The following is a 24,279-nucleotide window of genomic DNA, read 5'->3' on the forward strand; positions in this document are numbered from 1 at the left end:
TAGCTTCTTTACACTGGCTTCCTGTCTCCTACAGGATCCAATTTAAACTTTTACTTTTTGTTTTTAAGTCGCTTACTGCCCGAGCGCCTTCTTACCTGCCTGAGCTCCTCTCTGTTTATGCTCCAGGAAAAACCATGAGGACTAGCTCAAAATGAATGCTGTCCATCCCACGGACTTGTCTCCAATCTCGTGGTGATAGATCCTTCTCTGTGACAGGTACCAGACTCTGGAATAGTCTCCCCCTAAATGTAGATCTGCACAAACACTTGAGCAATTTAAATCACTACTTTTATGCCCTGGCTTTTAACACATATGACCCAAGCATTCTGGTCTTATTTTAAATAGTTTAGTTATTGTCCTATTATTGTTTTATATTGTTATTATTGTATTACATTCATGCTTTTTAATGCCATTTTTATATTGTTAAGCACTTTGTGCAGCATCGGCTGTTTGAAATGTGCTGTATAAATAGATTTGACCTTGACCTTTGACCTTATTGACAAGCAAGGTGGTTTTAGGGAGGTGTAGCTATGGAAACACTGACAAACAACAAGAAACCATATTGGATTAAGTATGTCTGTGGTGTCAGCTGCCTTAAAATCTGCATTTTTCTGTACACTAAAGATGTTTCACTTCCTTCTGCAGCCCTCTCTGACCATGGAAAAAGACGGGATGTGTCAGGAGCAGCCCAGTCGACCTTCCCGACACCCCAAGAAGAAGCAGAGAAGCTCAGCTGAGCCGGAGCTCTCTGAGTCCGATGAATACGTTGATTTTGCTGAACCAAGGCATTGTCGGTGATGAGACTGAGATGAGCTCTGCTGTACAGAGCATCCAGCAGGTACAGTGGGGCAAAAAAGTATTTAGTCAGCCACCGATTGTGCAAGTTCCCCCACTTAAAATGATGACAGAGGTCAGTAATTTGCACCAGAGGTACACTTCAACTGTGAGAGACAGAATGTGAAAAAAAATATCCATGAATCCACATGGTAGGATTTGTAAAGAATTTATTCGTAAATCAGGGTGGAAAATAAGTATTTGGTCAATAACAAAAATACAACTCAATACTTTGTAACATAACCTTTGTTGGCAATAACAGCGGTCAAACGTTTACTATAGGTCTTTACCAGGTTTGCACACACAGTAGCTGGTATTTTGGCCCATTCCTCCATGCAGATCTTCTCGAGAGCAGTGATGTTTTGGGGCTGTCACCGAGCAACACGGACTTTCAACTCCCGCCACAGATTTTCTATGGGGTTGAGGTCTGGAGACTGGCTAGGCCACTCCAGGACTTTCAAATGCTTCTTACGGAGCCACTCCTTTGTTGCCCGGGCGGTGTGTTTTGGATCATTGTCATGTTGGAAGACCCAGCCTCATTTCATCTTCAAAGTTCTCACTGATGGAAGGAGGTTTTGGCTCAAAATCTCACGATACATGGCCCCATTCATTCTGTCCTTAACACGGATCAGTCGTCCTGTCCCCTTGGCAGAAAAACAGCCCCATAGCATGATGTTTCCACCCCCATGCTTCACAGTAGGTATGGTGTTCTTGGGATGCAACTCAGTATTCTTCTTCCTCCAAACACGACGAGTTGAGTTTATACCACAAAGTTCTACTTTGGTTTCATCTGACCACATGACATTCTCCCAATCCTCTGCTGTATCATCCATGTGCTCTCTGACAAACTTCAGACGGGCCTGGACATGCACTGGCTTCAGCAGCGGAACACGTCTGGCACTGCGGGATTTGATTCCCTGCCGTTGTAGTGTGTTACTGATGGTGACCTTTGTTTCTTTGGTCCCAGCTCTCTGCAGTTCATTCACCAGGTCCCCCCGTGTGGTTCTGGGATCTTTGCTCACCGTTCTCATGATCATTTTGACCCCACGGGATGAGATCTTGCGTGGAGCCCCAGATCGAGGGAGATTATCAGTGGTCTTCTATGTCTTCCATTTTCTGATGATTGCTCCCACAGTTGATTTTTTCACACCAAGCTGCTTGCCTATTGTAGATTCACTCTTCCCAGTCTGGTGCAGGTCTACAATACTTTTCCTGGTGTCCTTCCAAAGCTCTTTGGTCTTGGCCATGGCGGAGTTTGGAGTCTGACTGTTTGAGGCTGTGGACAGGTGTCTTTTATACAGATGATGAGTTCAAACAGGTGCCATTCATACAGGTAACGAGTGGGGGGCAGAAAAGCTTCTTACAGAAGACGTTACAGGTCTGTGAGAGCCAGAGATTTTCCTTGTTTGAGGTGACCAAATACTTATTTTCCACCCTAATTTACGAATAAATTCTTTACAAATCCTACCATGTGAATTCATGGATATTTTTTTTCACATTCTGTCTCTCACAGTTGAAGTGTACCTCTGGTGCAAATTACTGACCTCTGTCATCATTTTAAGTGGGGGAACTTGCACAATCGGTGGCTGACTAAATACTCTTTTGCCCCACTGTACATGTGCACATTTCCCCCAGAAGATTCTGCTTTGTTGCTACAATAACGTGTCCAACTTCTTTCCCCCCGAACACCACGATAAGTGGATAAAGGCAGGCGGCCTGATTAAAAAGGAAAACACAGACTGAAGTTTTTCTCCCTGAAGAGCCCTTAAGTCACCCACAGCGGCTGGCTCGACATTGCCGATGAAAGGCTGAATAAATCTGGATTTGCACTTGAGGGGCAGGGATAGCTCAGTAGGTAAAGTGGTCGCCCCATGATCGGAAGGTCGGCGGTTCGAATCCACTTAACGGCTACCCTGAGGTACCCCTGAGCAAGGTACCGTCCCTACACACTGCTCCCCGGGCGCCTGCTTAGTGGGCTGCCCACTGCTTCACTGAGTGAATGGGTCAAATGCAGAGAAAAACAAGTAATTTCCCCATGGGGATCAATAAAGTATCCATTATTATTATTATTATTATTTTTTGTTGATTATTTGATATGAAGTCATCATTTAATAACTGTGGCAGTTGTCTAATAAAGTTTTTTTGAATGGGCTATAATGTTACATAACCTAATAAATTGCTGACTTTGGTAATTGTTGACCTAGTAGTTATGACTTCATTGGGAATTGTAGGATAAAATGTGGATCTGTTGAGTAAAGCAGGTGTAAAATACACACAGTCAAACCACAAAATGATTACATTTATAATATCAAATTGTTTTCCTACTGTTAAGACAGTGTTATGAAATTACACAAATGCAGTGCAACGCTTGAAGCCACAATTGACAGCTAAGGCTTTGTGATTACAGATGTGCTCAAACACATTAGACCTTTAACAATTTTAATAATATAACTATACAAAGTGGCATGATGCTTAAATAGTTTGATTTAAAAATGTGAAATAAGACATATTTTCTAATTGTATTTATTTTTCAGATGTGTTTACTACATTATTTCTGTCTGGGCCACTTGAGTCAATATAAGACTGTTTTTCCAGCTGCAGTAATTTATATTTGGCCTCTGTTCTGGAACTTTTCTAACATGTGCAGTATGGAAAGCCAAGAGGGCGGGAGAGCGGCAGCATCATTAACAACACTTTCCTTCCTGTTAAAAGGGAGTTTTTCCTTCCCGCTGTCACAGAGTGCTTGATCACTGGCTGGTGTCTAATTGTTGGGGTTTTCTCTGCATTATTGTAAAGTCTTTACAATATAAATCACCTTGAAGTGACCGTTGTCATTTGGTGCTATGTGAATGCAATAAAATTCAGTTCAGTTCAGTCAGCTGGTCTGCCAGGATCGCTGGCTGAGCTTGACTCACGGCCTCAGCCAGCTACTGTTCCTTACAAACTTAGATTATAACAACAGTGTTATGCTTTGGCACCAGATGAGCTGCTTTCATCATCGAGTTGCAATTGATTTCATTGTTGCCGTTTCAGGTGGTGGTTCTGACCGACCCCAGTGCTCCATCAGCCTCCTCCCCCAATAGCTCAGTGGGACTGGCCAACATCACAGTCACGCCCATCACCAGCCACGCCCCTGCCCAGTTTACCAGCCTGCAGCCTGTCGCCGTGGGCCACCTGACAGCCAGCGACCGGCCCCTCACACTGGACAACTCCATCCTCACGGTCACCTTTGACACAGTCAGTGGCTCCGCTATGCTGCACAACCGGTCTGCAGAACTCATCCCAGAGACTGTAGGTTCTGCTGGAAGCAGGACACCCCAGTCCGTCGCCCATTTCATCAACTTCGCCACTCTGGTCAACCCCATGGGCCACCAGCTAGAGGCCCCGACTCTGGCATGGAGGCCTGTACCTGCAGCTGAGGGCAGCCAGGTCACTCCAGTGGTGGAGGGTGCACATGGGGAGAGTCAGGAGGCCCAGATCCAGGCCGGCCCAGCCAGAGCCAGCCAGCCACCCCTCAGCAGCAAAGCAGTTCTGCGCAACAGATACTCAGCTACTGAGCAGACACTAGGGGTGCAGGTCACCTCACACAGATACTGTCACCCAGATGCCTCTCCAGCCCAATGGAAGCAAATGGTATTGTAATATTTTTTAATAGTAAAACGGAAAACAAATTGACAGTTAGTGAATCTGTTTTTGAGAAAATAAAGAAAAAAAATGTGCATTTAGCCACAATCACTGACGTCTGAAACCAAAGCAACGGTTGAATATTCTAACGCCTTACCAGCCTTGGGGGGGAAAAATGCATGTTTTCAAGATAAGCCTGCTGCTTGAACAATGAGATGTGGAAATGCACCAACATGAAAAGCAGATGAACTTTGTGACAAATAAAGTGAAAATACGTTGACCACATTATAATAACACGTGGTATTTGGTGTATTCCCTAAAACAGCTGAGTGGTGAACATGATTTTTGAATGCTGTAAACTGTAATTATTGTCAAACTGTCTGAAATAAATATTGGCAGCCATTTTTAAAAATGATATTTTTAAAGAAAATTCATCAGGTCGTCGTCCTTTTTGTATGTTGTCAGTTGTGACTGCAGCTGCAGACAGCCTGATGGCTGGGCCTTTGCCCATGTGGCCTGGCCAAGTGCAGCCTAAAAAAAGCTATATGGGCACACCCTCCTGCAGGCCCATTTATTGTGGGCAGTCTAAGGCACACCTGTGCAATAGTCATGCTGTCTAATCAGCACCTTAATATGCCACACTTGTGAGGTGGGATGCAAAGGAGAAGTGCTCACTGACAGAGATTTAGACTGATTTGAGAGTAATGGGTGTTTTGTGCATGTAGAAAATGTTTCATATCTTTGAGTTCAGCTCATGAAAAATGGGAGCAAAAACCAAAGTGTTGCATTTATATTTTTGTTCAGTGTTTCTACACTTACACAACACATTTTGACACTCTGTTGAATGCTTTTATTTTCAAACTTGGCAATCCAGGAAGCCAAATGAAAAAGTTTAGATTTTATTTGAAGAACAGAGTCAGCGTCTAACGAATCAGAAGGTTTTTAGCCCATGAAGCAGTTCAGCAAACATGTAAAGCACCAAAAATGCACTTTAGGTAAATAACTAATTAATGATGAAAGACTCGCTCTAGTTTCCTTAATTTAATTTAATTTAATGTAATATAATTCAGCCAGAGAGGAAGCAGAAATCATGAGCCTGAATACTTTATGCAAAACACTCGTGGAGGGGTGTGAACAGAAACCAAACAGCCAACGGTATCAACTACGTGAAAATGGCGCCATCTCGTGGCCCCTTTTGTCACTATAATACCTTCAAAACTGTAAAAAAAAAAATGCTTCACCTGTAAAAGTTTCAAAGTGACGTTTTTTCACCAGCAGAACTTGAGCAGCTTCAATCGATGACGTCACCGAAGAGTCAGAACGCAAAACTACAAAGTTAACGTGTGACGTCATTATATTTGAATAGTTGGTAGAGAAATATCAGTTAACAGTTGGCAGCGTTCCTCGCAGCATTCAGTGGTAATTAGTCTACATTTACTCTGCGTTTTTAAAGAGCTAAAAGATTTCACAGCATTTTAAGGACTGTGTCATAACTCTGGATAAGTTTGAATCCGTAAAGTTTGAGAGCTGTACTGCTTTAGTTTCCTCCAGATTGTGTATCATCCCAGAAGAATGGACAGAGGAGACGGACTAAACATCCCGATTCAAAGTAAGTGCGTGATAGGTTGGAAGACTTCTGTTATTCCCCATAGGCAGTATCAAAAAGCTATATAGCTGTTATTCATAGGGTTCACAACAAAGCAAAGGTGTACAGTTAATAATTAATTCATATTAGGTGCCATAAGCATAAAAACGATGTAAATACGATAAGAAAATTGTTATTATTTTTTTCATGTTGCATTAATGGTTGTCATTTTATTAGTCCATTACTAATCGCCTTTCTGGGATCAAGACCATCACAGACTACAGGACCACCAAACCCTCCCCCGCATCCTCTGATGTCTCCTTCCTCAACGAGCTCAACAACTTTTATGCTCGTTTTGAGCGAGGGAACCCCACAACCACAACCAAAGCAGACATGACGCCAGACCACCAACCTATGACTCTCTCCCCCACCGATGTAGGAGCGGTGCTGAGCAGGATCAATGTCCACAAGGCTGCAGGCCCTGATGGCATCCCCGGGCGTGTTCTCAGAGCGTGTTCTGGGGAGCTTGCAGGAGTGCTCACAGACATATTCAATCTGTCCTTGGCCCACGCTGTGGTACCGGCCTGCTTCAAATCCACCTCCATCGTCCCGATACCCAAAAACTCCAACCCATCTTGCCTCAATGATTACCGCCCAGTAGCACTCACCCCCATCATCACTAAGTGCTTAGAGCGACTGGTCCTAGCACACTTCAAATCCTGTCTCCCCCCCACCCTGGACCCCCACCAATTCGCATACCGCCGGAACAGGAGCACAGAGGATGCAGTCTCCATCGCAATGCACTCTGTCCTCTCACACCTGAACAACAACAACACATACGCCAGAATGCTGTTTATAGACTTCAGTTCAGCATTCAATACAATCCACCCCTCACAACTCTTCAGGAAACTGACAGACCTGGGCATCAGTTCCCTCATCTGCAAATGGTTACTGGACTTCCTGACCAATCGCCCCCAACATGTCCGGCTGCATAACCGCTGCTCATCTACCATCACAATGAACACCGGTGTACCACAAGGCTGTGTGATGAGCCCTTTCCTCTACTCCCTCTTCACCCACGACTGCAGACCTGCTGATGGTTCCAACACCATCATTAAGTTTGCAGATGACACCACGGTGATTGGCCTCATCAGTGACAACGATGAGGCCGCCTACAGGGAGGAGGTGGATCGTCTGGCTGAGTGGTGCGACAGAAACAACCTGCTGCTTAACACCGAGAAGACCAAGGAGCTCATCGTGGACTACAGGAGGAATGCTGACCCACATCCACCCATCCACATTAAGGGGACGGCTGTGGAGCGTGTGAGCAGCTTCAAGTTCCTGGGAGTCCACATCTCCGAGGATCTCACCTGGACGACCAACTGCTCCAAGCTGGTCAAGAAGGCTCACCAGCGCCTCTTCTTCTTGAGGACTCTGAGGAAGAACCACCTGTCCTCAGACATCCTGGTGAACTTCTATCGCTGCACCATCGAGAGCATCCTGACCAACTGTATAACAGTCTGGTACGGGAACTGCTCTGCCTCGGACCGGAAGGCGTTGCAGAGGGTCGTGAAAACTGCCCAGCGCATCGCCGGAGCACCACTTCCTGCCATAAAAGACATCTACAGGAAGCGGTGTCTGAAAAGGGCTGGGAAAATCATCAAAGACCCCAGTCACCCATCACATGGACTCTTCACCCTCCTGCCCTCTGGGAGGCACCACAGGAGCCTCCGGACTAAGACCACCAGGTACCGGAACAGCTTCTTCCCCACAGCTGTCAGACTCCTGAACTCTGCCTCCTGACATCTGACCCACGTTAAACTCATGGACTGAACATACACACACCCACAATGGACAACTGTACCCTCAAACACAATAATAACATGGACTGAACCACCACTCACAACCACTAGCACTTTATATAGCCTCTGTAGGAATTATATCTCACTTATCTTAACTGCACTACTGTATAGCTCTGTGTAAATAATCATTCTGTACATTCGATAATCTTTAATCCTACAACTGTTTACAACTTGCATAGTTCCCATTTCTGTATAGCTGTATATCCCAGATTCTGTAAAGTTATTTATTTCATATTCTGTATAGTTTTTCATATTTATATCCTGTTCATATCCTGTACATAGCTTGTACTCACTACAGCCTGTACATACTTATAGTTATAGAATATTCACAACATACTTCATACCGTGTACATTATAACATACCATAATAGACCCATTTCTGTAATATACTCACATATCTATATTATTGCTAATATATATTGTAATATATCTATATCACTAAAGCACTTCTGGATGGATGCAAACTGCATTTCGTTGCCCTGTACCTGTGCATGTGCAATGACAATAAAGTTGAATTCTATTCTATTCTATTCTAATTGTTAGTGACTCCATCCTCCACCGCGCGCTCTCATCCGGTCCGTGAGTCGTTTGGTACCGGGCCGCGAGAGTTGAGGCTGTGAAATTTATGGTTTTCAGGGTTTTTATCGGTTTTCCTGGGTCTTTTCCCCTGGTGTAGTTGTTTTATTTTGAAATAACTATTTACGCGTTACCATAGCGACCAGAGAGCATTAAGGCGCAGAGAGGATCGGACGTTACTCTCAATGTTGTTGGTGCATTTCAGGAGGACGCTGCTAATAAAGTTATATATTATTATATATTATATTTACAAAATACCACAGTTTTTGTCTTGGTCGTATCATTTTTATTTTGTTGTATTTATCCGCCACACCTTAAAGGTGACAAACTGGTTTTAGGATGGGGACCGCTGCTGTACAGTACAGAATGCGTTTAGCTTGTCGAATTTACACACATCTTCAATCGCTAGCAGTGTGACTCTGTGCTGTACTGTATGTTGTAAGTTTTCTCCCCATCAAACACAACAATGCCGACGAAACGTTTTGCACGGTCAGAGGCTCCTGCGGCTGCCTTTGGTTTCATTCTATAATAGGGGAGACCGGGGATAGTTGTAACATTTTTCACATTTCTGTCTGTAAATTGGAGCTCTTTTAAGGTAGTGGATTCAAAATGTAATGCAAAGTATTTACATGTCTCGGCTATTAAATAGTGCAGCTATTTTCTCTGCAGCACAATTACCCATTGCATGGTATGGTCTCAAACACAAAGAGTGAAATGTTACAATTAACCCCATAGTCTGGGTTAGTTGTAACATATCCCGGGGTGAAATGTAACACAATGAAATAAGGGTACTAACAAAATATTAACATGTAATCTCTGTTTATTCAACACATGAATGCACTTAGAGCCATTTATGTAGCTGTGTGTGTGTGTGTGTGTGTGTGTGTGTGTGTGTGTGTGTGTGTGTGTGTGTGTGTGTGTGTGTGTGTGTGTGTGTGTGTGTGTGACAGAATGCAGAAATCTAGCTTTTGAACATATTCCAACCCCCCAAAAAAGACAAGTTATAGAATTTTCTGCAACTGAATATTTCATTAATTTTGGTTGGTCTTCCTTGAGTTTGGCCTCATTGGCTCAGTGGGCATTATAACCTACAACTCTTGCACCAATTTTGAACATAACAATGAAGCTGAAAAAAATGTAGTTGTTCACCAGCATCGAAATTCCATTACTTTTTATCATGGCTTACCTTGGTGTGGTTTGCAAAGTGCTTCAGAAAGATGAGGAAATCTGTTTCTTGCACCCATCCTGATTTATTTCCACTACCAGTACTTCCTACTGGTCCATCTCTGACACAGTGGTCTGCATAATGTGTATGTGGGAACACAAACAGTGGAGGAATTGTGTTGCCAATGGCATTAACCGCATATACAAATGTGACCAGTGAACCTCTCTCTGCTGATGTCGTTGCCCCAACTTGTTTAATATAAGTTAAAGTAATAGTGTGGTAAGTTGTAACATCTGCGTTATTGTTACAAATAACCCAGACTCCTATAGCCATGAACTAGCTAACATTACAGCCAACGGCTAAAACATTAGCACTAAAGACCTACACAGAATATATCCCCATAGACATACAAATAACACAATTTAAGTTTGATGAGTTTAACTTAAAAGCAGATAATGCTATTAGAAATTGAAATAAAGTAGAAAAACTTACTTTTTGGCATACAAATTACTTTTTTTCGTGTTAAATTGTCTGTGTTTGACAAAATGTGCTGATTTTTCACATGTGATAGCAGAACTGAATTTTGCATGCACAGGATGAATCACATCATTTGAAACTTAGCCCTGATTGGAGAAATTGGAAGTGTTACAACTGACCCATGTTACAACTATCCCCGGTCTCCCCTACTGGACTTATGTTTCTACAAAGGTTTGAAAATGTTCGTGCCTGTCTGAGAAAAGTGTATAAAGTGTGTAGTGAGAGGTTTTCCAGCCTTAAAACATCTATAATAATTGTAAAAAATAAAGCTGGCTACTTCTGATTTCACCTGTCGCGGGTTATTTTTAGAACATAACTCCCGCGATAAACGAGGGACCGCTGTAAACTACTGCATGAGAGACAACGAAATATCACTTTCGTGATTCTTTCCCCCATGTTTTCAGGGGTGTGACAAGAGTGTGGTCTCTCTTTGCAGTTTTTCTCGTGGATTATCTGACAGTTTGTTACTACACATGAAAGTTTCTGAAGTTTTAAGGCCTCAGTCACACAAAGCCCAGAGGCTGCTCTGAGCCCTGAAAACATCTGTGTGGTACTGTGTATTTCCTGGTGCACTGGGAATACACATGTCTCTTTATAAAAATGATTTAGACTTTGCACTTAATTATAACAAAATCCTAATAATTGAATTTAATAGTGCATTACAACTGTGAGTGAGGGCTGAGGAAAACTGACATGAGGACATTTACACGTTGCTGCTCATCGACTGAAGCCTTTTTTACTTGAAGGAACAATCACACTGTAATAAGTTTAGTGGGCGTATATTTGTATGTTCCCTAAGTAGTTATTTTGCATAAATTGGAATTTGTGGACAGTTTTCTCATCATATGAATGATAACAATAATATATTTCCCTGTTTGTTGTTGTAGGGGTACCCGTCGATGAACTGATTTTGGAACTGCAACAGCGTCCGGATTTTGAAGCGATTCGGCCGATGGTCCGCTGGCTTGAGTACGGTGTGTTGAGCGGCCTCTTAACTGAGCAAAACCTCCGTGTTCTGGGCCAAGTTATTCATCAAGTGCAACGAAATGATGAGGAGGAGGACAGAGTTCAGGACAATGATCAAGAGGCTGATAACAAAGAGGAGGAACAGGCTGATGTTCCAGTAGCGGGGATAGAAATAAATCCACCTCAAGTAGAAGGACCCTGGGTCCATAACAGAGAAGAAATCCCAGCAGGAGAAATTGAAATACACCCGGCCCAGCAAGCAGAAGATCCCATTGCTGAAGAAATGGCGAACTGGTTCTGGGATGATGAGGAGGATGAGAGCGACAACGAAAGTGACCCTGAGAGTGGTCCTGACAGTGACAGCGACCACAGTGACACTGATAGCAACAACAATGATGGGAATGACGATGATGATGGCGGAGACAATGTTCAGGATGCCCCTGTGCCACTGCCCCCCAGCCCAGTACCGGGAGGTTCAAGGAGGAGACCAAGGGAGGAGGATGATGATGAAGAAGAAGATGGGGCACCTAGAAAACAACTAAAACTCTGAATTTTGCTCCTGGACATCTAGCAAACCCTTCAGAGGATTCAAAGATGTACATTTCAGTGGCAGCTAAATCTGTGAGTCGTCTGCATAACAATGAAATGAGATGCCATATTTTTAAAAAAAAAAAACTGAACCCATAGGGAGCATATAAATTGAAAAGAGAACTGGGCCAAGAATGGACCCCTAGGGGACCCCACAAGCGAGTGACGTTTTTGAGGATTATACAGGGAGTGCAGAATTATTAGGCAAGTTGTATTTTTGAGGAATAATGTTATTATTGAACAACAACCATGTTCTCAATGAACCCAAAAAACTCATTAATATCAAAGCTGAATGTTTTTGGAAGTAGTTTTTAGTTTTAGCCATTTTAGGGGGATATCTGTGTGTGCAGGTGACTATTACTGTGCATAATTATTAGGCAACTTAACAAAAAACAAATATATACCCATTTCAATTATTTATTTTTACCAGTGAAACCAATATAACATCTCCACATTCACAAATATACATTTCTGACATTCAAAAACAAAACAAAAACAAATCAGCGACCAATATAGCCACCTTTCTTTGCAAGGACACTCAAAAGCCTGCCATCCATGGATTCTGTCAGTGTTTTGATCTGTTCACCATCAACATTGCGTGCAGCAGCAACCACAGCCTCCCAGACACTGTTCAGAGAGGTGTACTGTTTTCCCTCCTTGTAAATCTCACATTTGATGATGGACCACAGGTTCTCAATGGGGTTCAGATCAGGTGAACAAGGAGGCCATGTCATTAGTTTTTCTTCTTTTATACCCTTTCTTGCCAGCCACGCTGTGGAGTACTTGGACGCGTGTGATGGAGCATTGTCCTGCATGAAAATCATGTTTTTCTTGAAGGATGCAGACTTCTTCCTGTACCACTGCTTGAAGACGGTGTCTTCCAGAAACTGGCAGTAGGACTGGGAGTTGAGCTTGACTCCATCCTCAACCCGAAAAGGCCCCACAAGCTCATCTTTGATGATACCAGCCCAAACCAGTACTCCACCTCCACCTTGCTGGCGTCTGAGTCGGACTGGAGCTCTCTGCCCTTTACCAATCCAGCCACGGGCCCATCCATCTGGCCCATCAAGACTCACTCTCATTTCATCAGTCCATAAAACCTTAGGAAAACCAGTCTTGAGATATTTCTTGGCCCAGTCTTGACGTTTCAGCTTGTGTGTCTTGTTCAGTGGTGGTCGTCTTTCAGCCTTTCTTACCTTGGCCATGTCTCTAAGTATTGCACACCTTGTGCTTTTGGGCACTCCAGTGATGTTGCAGCTCTGAAATATGGCCAAACTGGTGGCAAGTGGCATCTTGGCAGCTGCACGCTTGACTTTTCTCAGTTCATGGGCAGTTATTTTGCGCCTTGGTTTTTCCACACGCTTCTTGCGACCCTGTTGACTATTTTGAATGAAACGCTTGATTGTTCGATGATCACGTTTCAGAAGCTTTGCAGTTTTGAGACTGCTGCATCCCTCTGCAAGATATCTCACTATTTTTGACTTTTCTGAGCCTGTCAAGTCCTTCTTTTGACCCATTTTGCCAAAGGAAAGGACGTTGCCTAATAATTATGCACACCTGATGTAGGGTGTTGATGTCATTAGACCACACCCCTTCTCATTACAGAGATGCACATCACCTAAAATGCTAAATTGGTAGTAGGCTTTCGAGCCTAATAATTCTGCACTCCCTGTATATCGCCCAGTCTAACAGAAAAGCTTTGGTTGGACAGATAAGATTTAAACCACTCCAATGCAGTCGCTTTGACTCCGACAGTGTTCAAGCCGAGAGATAAGAATCCTATGATCTACGGTATCAAAGGCAGCACTGAGGTCTAATAGTATTAAAATGGCAGAATCTCCCAAGTCAGCAAAAGTGAAAAGGTCATTAAAACCTTTTAAAAAAGCAGTTTCAGTGCTGTGGTGGGCTTTAAAACATGACTGAAATACTTCACTAATGCCATTTTTATCTAGAAAGGTCTGGAGCTGTAGAATAGGTTCCACCACAGCATGTTTAAAGTCAGCAGGGACACACCCAGACTGAAGACTGCTATGGACAATAGACAGCAAACTCATACCCACAGTGTCATAACATCTTTTAGTAAATGACATGGAGCAATATCCAGAGTACAAGTACAGTGAAAATTTTGAAGCAATTCACCCGATGGTCCACTGGCTTCAAATTGGTCTGCTGCGCGGCCTCTTGACTTAAGAAATTCTCCGTGTTCTCCACCTCAAGTAGAACGACCCTGGGTCAATAACAGAGCAGAGATCCCAGCAGGAGAAATGGAAATAAACCCGGCCCAGCAAGCAGAAGATCCCATAGCTGAAGAAATGAGGTGGTTCTGGGATGATGAGGAGGCTGCGGGGAAGAGCGCTCTATGACCGTCCTCGCGAGTAAAAGACAACTGCAGTGTTGCGCCAGAGGGAGTGTTAATAGACCTCTCTGCATTGAATCGTACTTGTTATGAATCTCTGTCTCTCTTCCACAGCATGTCTTTTATCCTGTCTTCCTTCTCTCACCCCAACCGGTCGCAGCAGATGGCCGCCCCTCCCTGAGCCTGGTTCTGCCGGAGGTTTCTTCCTGTTAAAAGGGAGTTTTTCCTTCCCACTGTCGCCAAAGTGCTTGCTCATAGGGGGTCATATGACTGTTGGGTTTTTCTCTGTATCTATTATTGTACGAGCTACTGTACAATATAAAGCACCTTGAGGTGACTGTTTTTGTGATTTGGAGCTATATAAATAAAGATTTTTTTTTAGTTGCCACTTTCTGTGTGTGCTTACCAACGGTGTATTATTCCTGACCTTGTATTGCTTACAATACAAAGGTCACTGTGAGAGCAAAAAGGTAATGTTTCCATTTGTCCCAAATCACAACAAATGTGTCATATTGAAATCTGTTAGAGAATGTAATTTTTTCCATTTTAAACAACCATAGACAACCTCATACCAGTCATTTAGTGACAGAATTTTTACACTTAGCCATTTCTTAGTGATAGTCTCACGGGCAGCCACACTCAAAATGCCATATAATAGCTTGATCACTTTATCCACAATACTGAGTATAAACATCCAAACAAGAGTTCATCCCAGTTAAAGGGAAGCTGCATACTAAGAATAGTCTGTAACTCAGAATGAATCGAAACCCAAAAAGTGTTTATCAATGGACAGGACCAAAACAAGTGGAGGTGCTTTACTCCTTGGGCCCCACAGTTTCTCCAGCTGCTGGAGGAGTTGGAATAATGTTTACTTTGTGCAGGTTTAATAAAAAATTGGCAAAGACTCTTCCAGCCAAAACATCTCCATATATTAGAGCTAGAGATTCTTTCCCATTTTTGTTTGATGTAAATTGTATTCAAATTCCTAACCTCCTGTAAACCCTTGTACAGTCTAGAAATCACTTTGAGACCAGGATCCACATGGTATGCCTCAACAAATCTATTCAGAACAGGAAGAAAGAAAAGATTTGTTCTCTTGGGTATAAAGTTATGTAAATGATGCGGGATTTGGAGAAACCTGAAAAAAAAAATCAGTCTTGCTTAACTGACTGGAAGTCCCTAAGATTTCCCTTATCATAAAACATACAGTATGCCGTTAAGCCTTGTCCTGCCCAGTTTTTCTATCTCACATCTAACTTATTGGGTAAAAAATCAAGATCATAAGCGCATCATCTTAAGATCCTGGCCTCTTCATTCCAATCATTCTTGTTAAGAAACTGTAACCAGAGTTTTAAAACCAGCTTGATCCATTGGTTTCCTTGCAGAAGTCCACTCTGCAGGTGGGGGAGAGACATATGAGAGGTGGAGAATAAAATCAACCTGGGTGTCTATAGTCTTGTGTAGTCTGGGAGATGATTGAATGTTGGAGTGGGTACAGTTTCCTCTGCGGTGGGGTCAGGTGGGCTGCCCTGGGTCCTGTGGGGCTTGGCGGTGCTGCTGCCGTAGGCCCCAGTCTGGATGGGCCTGGGCCCCGTTGCCTTGGTGGGTGTTGGGGGTGCCTACTAAGGTCAGTGGTCTATTCCCCCCCCCATCCCCCAGCCCACACAAGTAGGGCCTTGGGGTGCAGGGGTGTCACCAGTGTGCAGGGGAGGCTTATCTCCCCTCACCATACTCCCTGCCAGTGGCTGATGCCCTCAGGGGTCGGTGCGTTGGTTCTTGGTGTCCGGGGCCTTTAAGGCTGCAGACCCTGAATTGGGATACAGCCTGTATGTCTTTGGACTGTGGGTGAGAACCCATGCAAACTCCACACAGAAAGACCCTGGTGGTGGTATTGAACTCAGGACCTTCTTGCTGTGAGGCAACAGTGCTAACCACCATTTATTACTGCCAGTAATGTACAAATACTTATTTATACTTTATTTTGTATTTTCTAATGTAATTTTATTTTGACAAATTTATCAAAAGATTTCCATTATGCTTAGTTTTCTACACTGAAGTATTAAATTGGTGAATTTAATTTAATTTAATTTAATTTAATTTAATTTAATTTAATTTAATAGATTCAGAGTTTGCTGACATTCCTCATCATACAGAGGTCCATTGGCTGAGTTGGGGAAAAGTTCTCAATAGAGTTTTTGAGCTCATCGAGGAAATCTGTCAGTTCATGGACATGTATGATGCGGTGAAGGCATTTCAAGTGAAGCTGTCACAAATGTACCAGTGCAACCTGCCTCACTTTCCCTGTTGCCAAGTAATGTTGAACCAAGTCAGCGGACTTTGCTGAACTGCACCTGTGCAGATTCAGATGGAGCTGCAGTGTAATGATACACTCAAGGCAAAGTACGACACTGAATGGCCCGCACAGTTTATTAGTTCCTGAAGCAATGCCTCAGCTCCATCTACATGCGGCTCCAACCTTGTATATGCTTTCATTTATTTTTTCTGGGGGGTTTTGGCAGCATGTTCATATTTCTAACTTGCATAATTTTGACAGGATATATTTTTATGAAGAGCAAAATATTTAAAGTTAAAGTTTTTTTTTTTTTTAAAGTTTATTTAATCTGGAATAATATTCCTGTCTGTTTTTATTCATATTTTGTGGAGTTTATATACTGCTGGGCGGGTGCTCTGATGTTATTGATGTTGAACTTGTTTTATCTTATTTTATTTATAAGGTTAGTTATTAGAGTTTCCAACCGTCCCGTAAAAAACGGAATGGTCTCGTATTCAGAGAAAATATTGCGCGTTTTTCGTATTGAGGTGAAAAGGAACACAGTTTGTCCCGGACTTCAGCTACAATGAAAAAGACACAAAGCTGGAGTTATTCTGTCTTTGCTGCACAACTGCCTCTTCTTCTCTCATTCTCTCCCCTCCCTCTCCTGTTTCTACTTCAATCATGAAACTGATCAATGATCAGCTGATTTTGCCAGTATTTTCCCACATTTTCTAGATTCTGTACCAGTACTGTGTGTAAAATGCCAACAAAAAGTCAATTAAGTTTTATTCTTTCTCACCTGTCTTTCTGTCTCCTTTCACTTTTTAAAGGTTGCCATCTTAGAAAAAATATTTTGCCCTGCCATGCTGTTTATTGATGTGGCAAATGAATGGTTTATGAAAATATATCTAAATCTGTCATCAGTAATCAGTAATGATCATGTCTCTCCTCTAGTCTTCTCTGTCTTAATTTCAGGTTTTCACCATGTGTTCTAGATAGTTTAGGAGGTTAACTCGACCAAGCAGTCTACTTTCGGGTACTGTTTAGAATACCAGAATAGTTTAGTTTATTAGACTGATACATATATACCAACAAGACAGTGTACATCACTGTGACAACAGCGTTTGTTTTCATTCAAAGGATTTATGGTTTTTCCTATAATACCATGGTGGGCCATTCATTTGGACATTTCAGGCTATTGTTGCTTTCATGATATGACTTGACTAAAAGAAATGTTATTAAGGAACCGGACCACGGCAGGTTTTAGAAAACCCATCCAGAATAATTTTGTAGGCCCATACAGGGACCCCAAAGGTCAAAGCTTCTGTTGCCCTGCTCACGCAGTCCTACCAACAACTACCCACTGTGAAAACAGGCAGGTAATAACGTTTTGGCACATTATTTATGATAAGAACCCACCGTGAGGGGAAATGCAGTTGTGGAGAAGATGAAACCACAGAACATGTTTGATGACGCTGTCAGAAATATGAAGTTGGGAAAAAGTGACTGATGCAAAGCCCCAGTAAAGTGAAAGTTAAAGTGGATCTTATTGATATACTGTAAAAGAACTGAAGAAATGAACGATATCAGGCTATATTGCATTTTCTCAGACAGACTAATTTATCTGATAGCCTTTGATTTTTGTTTTCTTTCTCCGAGGGCAGCTGGATTAACAGCGTATTGATTTATAGGATAAAATATCAAAGAAAAGATGTCTAGTTTGACTTTGGTAAGAGACATAAATCCCTTGAGGACTGTCAGGAACAGCACCCCGTGTAAACATCAGCCGACATTCCTGAGTGGCTTTCCTCTGGTCCTCACGTCACGCCGAAGGATGGCGGTAATGCACACGGTCGCTGTTTGACAACCGCCAATAAAATCCACGAAGAAGAACCCGAGGTCGGTTTGGATAATGGCGGGTGTTCTGATAGAGAAACAACTTGCTCGTCATGTATATTCTTCATTGGAGGTAAACATTAAATACAATATTAACTAAATAAAGTCATAGTTGTGCTCACATAGCATTAAACGCTGCTCTGTGATTTGTTTGAACGTGAGCGGCTCATTAATGCACTGAAATGATTAGTGATGTTTTCTAAGGCGGCGGTCCCCAGCCCCCGGGTCTCGGACCGGTATCGGTCCGTGAGTCGTTTGGTACCGGGCCGCGAGAGTTGAGGCTCAGGTGTGAAATGTATAGTTTTTATCGGTTTTCAGCATTATTTTGTCATCGTTTTTATCGTTTACTCGGTTTTCCTTGGTCTTTTCATGTGTGTTATGAATACATTTTCTTTTTTTCGGTACCGGTACTAGTTTTATTATGTTGTATTTATCCGCGACACTTTAAAGGCCGGTCCATGAAAATATTGTCGGGCATAAATAAACCGGTCTGTGGCGCGAAAAAGGTTGGGAACCGCTGTTCTAAGGGACTGTGTAGCTGATTTGGCTTCGGTACAATGTTGGACTTGTTTTACATGAATATTTTTACAGTGGTTTTCCTGCTGCGTCCTTTCTTCTTGGTCTTTTGACTGCTGCCTCATGCGGTCGAATAGAAACAGTACTGCTGGAGCCACAGATCCGCTGTGCCTTTGGTCATGACTCTTTTCCTTTGCCTTGATGTGACTCTGTTGTCGTGTGTGTGCGTGTGTGTGCGTGTTGAGGCTGCGTCCTGCCCCTTGGTTGAAGGTCTGTACCTGCAGGAAGCAGACAGTATGCTGCAGCTGCTGTGCGCCCCCTCACAGCACCGCACGGACATACTAGCGTGGATCTGCAGCAGGTAGGAGAAGCTCTGCTCCTGTACCACAAATAATCTGTTCATCATTATGAACTCGGCCGTGTGTTCACTTCACAGTATCAGCCCAAGCTTCACCAGTTCAAAGCCGATGTCAGTGAGATCCAAGGAGCCTGATGTTCTGACTAAAGGTAACGTAGCTGTGCACAGAGTCCACCAGATGTTTTTGCTGCTTGACACTAACTGTGGTGGTTTATGTCCAAGCAGATATGGCTGTTCTTGGGCAGGAACTTTTGCTATGCCGAGCATCTGATGTGGACCTGATTAGGGTGAGAGTTTGTATTCAATTAGTGATGTTATTGATTCACACATACAGACATGCAGTATCACAATAAACACAAACAGTAATCACACATCCATGGTTCTGTGTTTAATCTCTGAAGGGTGATGCAAGTCCGCGGCGGCAACTTCAGTTTCTGGAGCAGCTTTTAGCTTTCGTCCCAGGCTGCGTGAAGTCTGCTGGGCACACAGCTGATGGAGAGCTGCTGCTGAAGGAGTTCTTTGGTGCTGAGAATCTGCCGCACCTCACACAGACGCTAAGTCCTGCATTTGACCCTTGGCCTACACACATCAAGTATGTTTGCTGTCTGATGATCTCTTCTTACACACATTGCTGAAAGACTCGTTCATGGATGCTTGGTGAATCCTAATCGAATTCATTGTGTGCTGTTGTACAACCACAAATCAGAAGAACTTGGGATGTGTGTTAAAGTAAAATCAAACTGAAACAGTGCTTCGTTAAATGATCTTTGACCTGTATTATATTGAAAACAGTACAACAGCACATTATTTAATGTGTTCTTCATGAATTTTATTGTTGTTTTCAAAATAAACACATATTCCAGTTTTGGTTCTTCCGACACATTTTAAAAGCAGTTGGAACAGTAAAGCATGTACTGCTTTGTAATGTTGTCACTTAAAAGACGTTTAGAGACTGAGGACACCGAGCGATGAAGTGATTCAGGTGTCATTTTGTCCCATTTCTTCCTGCAAACAAGTCTTAAGCTGGGCAACAGTACGGGGTCTTTGTTGTCACCACACATTCTGGACTGGAGACCTGTCAGGACTGCAGGCAGGACTTTGTAACTTTGTTCTTTGGTCCGGAGCACACAGCATCCATTTCTCCCAAAAAACAGTGATTGATGGTGAACGGACTGGTTCTTTTCTACTCTTCTGAGCAATCAAAGTGCTGCAAACAACTTGTGTATTCACACAAGCACATTTTCTGAGTGCTTTCTAACTAACATTCACACGCTGATGGATGCATCGGAGAGCAATTTGGGGTTAGTATCTTGCCCAAGGATATTTGGCACGCAGACTAGGGGAAGCCAGGAATTGAACCATCAACCTTCCGATCAGTAGATGACCTGCTCTACCGCCTGAGCCACTGCCACCCAATTGATATGAAATTATTGATGTGATCACAGTGTACGTTTCCACTGTGACGTGGTTCATCCCAGATGCCTGTGAGCCCAGAGAAGTCCACGGCACTTCTGTTAACACACGGCTTCCCTTTGGCTCAGTACAGTTTTAACTGCCATTTGTGGATGTAACTACATACTGTGGTACTTGACAAAGGTTTTCCAAAGCGGTCCTGAGCCCATGCGGTGATATCGCTTATGGATGAATGACGGTTCTTGATGCAGTGAGGGATCGGATCGGAGCGGTTGTTCAGCTTGCGCTTGCGCCCTTGTCCTTTTATGCACTGAAATTCCTCCAGATTCCTTGAATCCTTTAATTCTATTATGCACTGTTGAAGGTGAAATATCCAAATCTCTTCCTATCTTTCTTTGAGGAACATTGTCTTTAAACATTTTGTCTCGTATTTGTTGCAAACTGCTTCTCCTCGGCCCATCTTTGCCCCTAGAGACTCCAAGAAAGGACTAGACCTTTCTCAGATGCTGCTTAGACGTCACCTGTTTCCAATCAGATCAATATTTAACCAATTTACGTGATTACGAGTCCTAAATTGCTCCTGTCCCAACCTTTTTTGGAATGTGTTGCAGGTCTGAATGACAGAAAAGGACAAAACATGAAATATTTTGTGTTCATATTCTCTGCAATGAAACACGAGTCAAAGGAAATTTAGAAATCACTACTTTCCTTTTTTTTTAATTTGTTTTCCAAACTGTCCCAACTCTTTCTGATTTGGTTTGTAGGTGAGAAGCCTCTCTGACTTCTTTTCTGTACCTCATAGGGCTCTGTGGAAGAACACAAAGTCATCTTATAAGCCAAACAGAGAAGAAAATGGAGATATTGTTGCCCTTCTACAGGCGACGCAATCAGCACTGGAGCAGCTGCAGTCAAAGGTCTGACAAGGGAAAAAAAGGGAAACTGTTTTATTAAAGCACCAACAGAAAGCTCAAACATCTTGTTTGACATGTGCGACTGTCATGGTGGTAAAGCATGCCGTTTGCTTCGTCCCCTCAGTGTGTATTCCTGAACAGCGAGGCCCAGAGTCCTCCCGCCTTCTCTCCAAGCTCACTGCGTGTAGCAGCGTCTGACCTCCAGCAACTGATGGCCACCTTCAGCCATGTTTATGAGACAGACCTGAGAGTTTACTGCAGCAGAGACCCCCCCAGCTTCAGCTCAGAGACAGAAGTCTTCCAGAGGGTCCAACAGCTGCTGCTGGCCTGCAACACGGTACTCACAAATAAGCCCACTCTGTTAAAGTCACACCTGTGTCATTTGGACACCCACAGTTCCAGAGACTTCCACATTAAATCATTCTAGGGCTGCCCTTAAATCATTGACTAAATATTAGCAAATGAGGAAAGTCTCAGTTGACCAAGTTTGGAGTTTGGTGGAGGGAAAGCAAAGCAAATCATTTACCTTCTTATTTACAGACGTGGCCAAATGTTTTGAGAAACCCACAAATATTAGTTTTCACAAAGTTTGCTGCTTCAGTTTTTACGATAGCAATTTGCACACACTCAAACTTCTTTACCATGAACTTGACCGAGCAACCCAACAATCATATGACCCCCTATGACAGGAGTAGGGAACGTTAGTCCTCGAGGGCCGGCGTCCTGCAGGCTTTAGATCTCACCCTGGGTCACCACACCTGAATCACATGATTAGTTCATCAGGCCTCTGGAGGACTTTAGGACATGTTGAGGAGGTCATTTAGCCATTTCAATCAGCTGTGTTGGATCAAGGACACATCTAGAACATGCAGGACACCGGCCCTCGAGGCCTGGAGTTGCCCACCCCGGCCCTATGAGCAAGGACTTTGGCAACAGTGGGAAGGGAAATGGAGTTGTGTCTTAATTCTGGGAGTGTGACTGCACCTCATACACTCCCCTTTTAGTTTTGTTACTGTTTGAATTCCTGCATTTCACAGCGTCTGTTCTCGTTTTTCATGCCCACACTCTGCTCTTTTGTTTCGTCTCAGTAGTACCTGGGATCTACCTGCTGTCAGTCAGAGGGCTGCCGTGAAGCTTTTCCCAAACTCCGGTCACAGACTCAGATATTAGCTTCCAGCTGTTCTTTTTCTATAGACACTGATGATCTAAGTGAAGACACGGTTAAAAATAATACATTTACAGCCAGAAACAAAAACCTGTTTCTGTAGCTAAATTATTTTCCTCCTCCTTAAACTGAATGGTGTTTTGATCATTCTGTTTTTATAACCCAGCAGTTGGTGCCACGTTGATGGGAAGGTGTGCAGACACAGGCGGCTGTACAGCCTGGTCTGACCTGAAACCTCTTCAGGTCCTATAGCTTTGCATACTAATGGCTTATTCAGGGTTGTTGTAGTGGCAGCAGATACCTTGGACGTGTTTCACAGAGGTGTTGAATCTATCCCACCAAACGTCTCTGAAACAGTTAGTCTGAACCTTCATTTAGTCCGGACTGTTTGCAGGCCTGATAGCAGGTCAGTGTAACTGACACTGCTCGTAGGACAGGAACATAGTGACGTGTTCTGTCCTCTGGTGTGTGCGTCTGTCAGGAGCTGGAAATGCTGAAGGAAGTGTCAGAAGCTTCTGAGTCGGTGAGCGAGGAGGTGAAGCAGCTTCAAACGCAGCCTCACTACTGGAGCCGAGGAGAGAAGCACACGTTACGTAAGTCAGTTTAACACTCATATTTAGAGTTTCTTACATATTGTTTATTATTTGTTTCCTCTTTTTTTCTCCACTAGCTGATCAACTGGAGAAGGTTATCGGGCGAATTGGAGGCTTTCTGTCTCAGCTTAGTTCATAACGTCATTCAGAGGGATGCACTCATCAGATTCACTGAGGAGGCTCTGGTGGTGTTAAGACGGAGACAACACAGCTTGGACGTGTTTCACAGAGGTGTAAGGGACAGACGTGTAAGGGACAGACGTGTGTGTGGTCACTGCAGTCAGACACCCTGTTTAATCTGAGCATGACTGACATGTTGTTGTGTGAAACAGAAAGTGTCACTGTTGGTGAGTCGAGAGTTTTTACATCGTTTTTTTGGAGAAATCAGTGATGACATTAAACATGTTGCTATGCTTCTTTGTTTCATGATGATTACTGAAACTGACCATTTTACACTCAGTGGTCACATCACATCTCACTGCAGCCGTGCTGGGAAGTACTCCAGACCAGAGTGGGAAGAGAGTATGTTCCCTACAGTTGGCGTGAAGGAAGCGCCATGCGTCGCAAAGACCAAAATCACTCATGTACTGTCTGATTATTAGGATTCAACTTCGTCATTACACATGTATAAATACAGGGTAACAAAGTACAGTATAAATACAGTATAACTTGTGGACAGTCGAGTTCCTGCTGTGTTGAGCTTGTTCACGTCTTCATTAGTCCAAAGCTGAAGTCGCCCCAGAGAACAAGGGCACAGTCTAGGTGCTCAGAGAGTAACAAACATGGAAGAATGAGGGGTCATCAGTATCTGGGTCATATATACTGCTATTCAATTAGAAATCTACTCTCCTAATCTGTAACTGAGTACTGTGAAATTCACATTTATTGTTCTATATTTTGTTAAACACTCGACTACATGTTAAAAAAACAAATGAAAACATTGTTTATCACGCCACAATTATTAACAGTAGTTCAAAGTAGAGCTGGGCGATATAAGATTTTTTCATATCACGATATTTTTTTTCATTTCAGGCGATAACGATATCTATCACGATATAA

At 43.1% G+C, this 24,279-nt stretch overlaps 1 protein-coding gene across 1 annotated transcript; it reads left to right on the top strand.

Moving 5' to 3' along the window:
• Positions 1-18,157: 18,157 nt before the first annotated feature.
• haus7 (HAUS augmin-like complex, subunit 7) lies at positions 18,158-23,636 on the top strand. The gene is made up of 9 exons (XM_026155249.1): positions 18,158-18,337; positions 19,026-19,141; positions 19,217-19,287; positions 19,364-19,425; positions 19,540-19,730; positions 21,354-21,465; positions 21,587-21,799; positions 23,109-23,220; positions 23,298-23,636. The coding sequence occupies exons 1-9, from the start codon at positions 18,281-18,283 to the stop codon at positions 23,357-23,359; spliced, it is 996 nt and encodes a 331-aa protein (XP_026011034.1). The 5' UTR covers positions 18,158-18,280; the 3' UTR covers positions 23,360-23,636.
• The last annotated feature ends 643 nt before the right edge of the window (positions 23,637-24,279 follow it).

This window comes from Astatotilapia calliptera, chromosome 20 (genome assembly GCF_900246225.1).
Source record: "Astatotilapia calliptera chromosome 20, fAstCal1.2, whole genome shotgun sequence".
In the NCBI taxonomy this organism is placed as follows: Eukaryota; Metazoa; Chordata; class Actinopteri; order Cichliformes; family Cichlidae; genus Astatotilapia; species Astatotilapia calliptera.

Coding starts and splice junctions, on each gene's coding strand:
- haus7 (XM_026155249.1), top strand. CDS start 18,281: ATGGCGGGTGTTCTGATAGAGAAACAACTTGCTCGTCATGTATATTCT. Junction 19,142..19,216: donor CTAGCGTGGATCTGCAGCAG/GTAGGAGAAGCT, acceptor TTCACTTCACAG/TATCAGCCCAAGCTTCACCA. Junction 23,221..23,297: donor AGGAGAGAAGCACACGTTAC/GTAAGTCAGTTT, acceptor TTTCTCCACTAG/CTGATCAACTGGAGAAGGTT.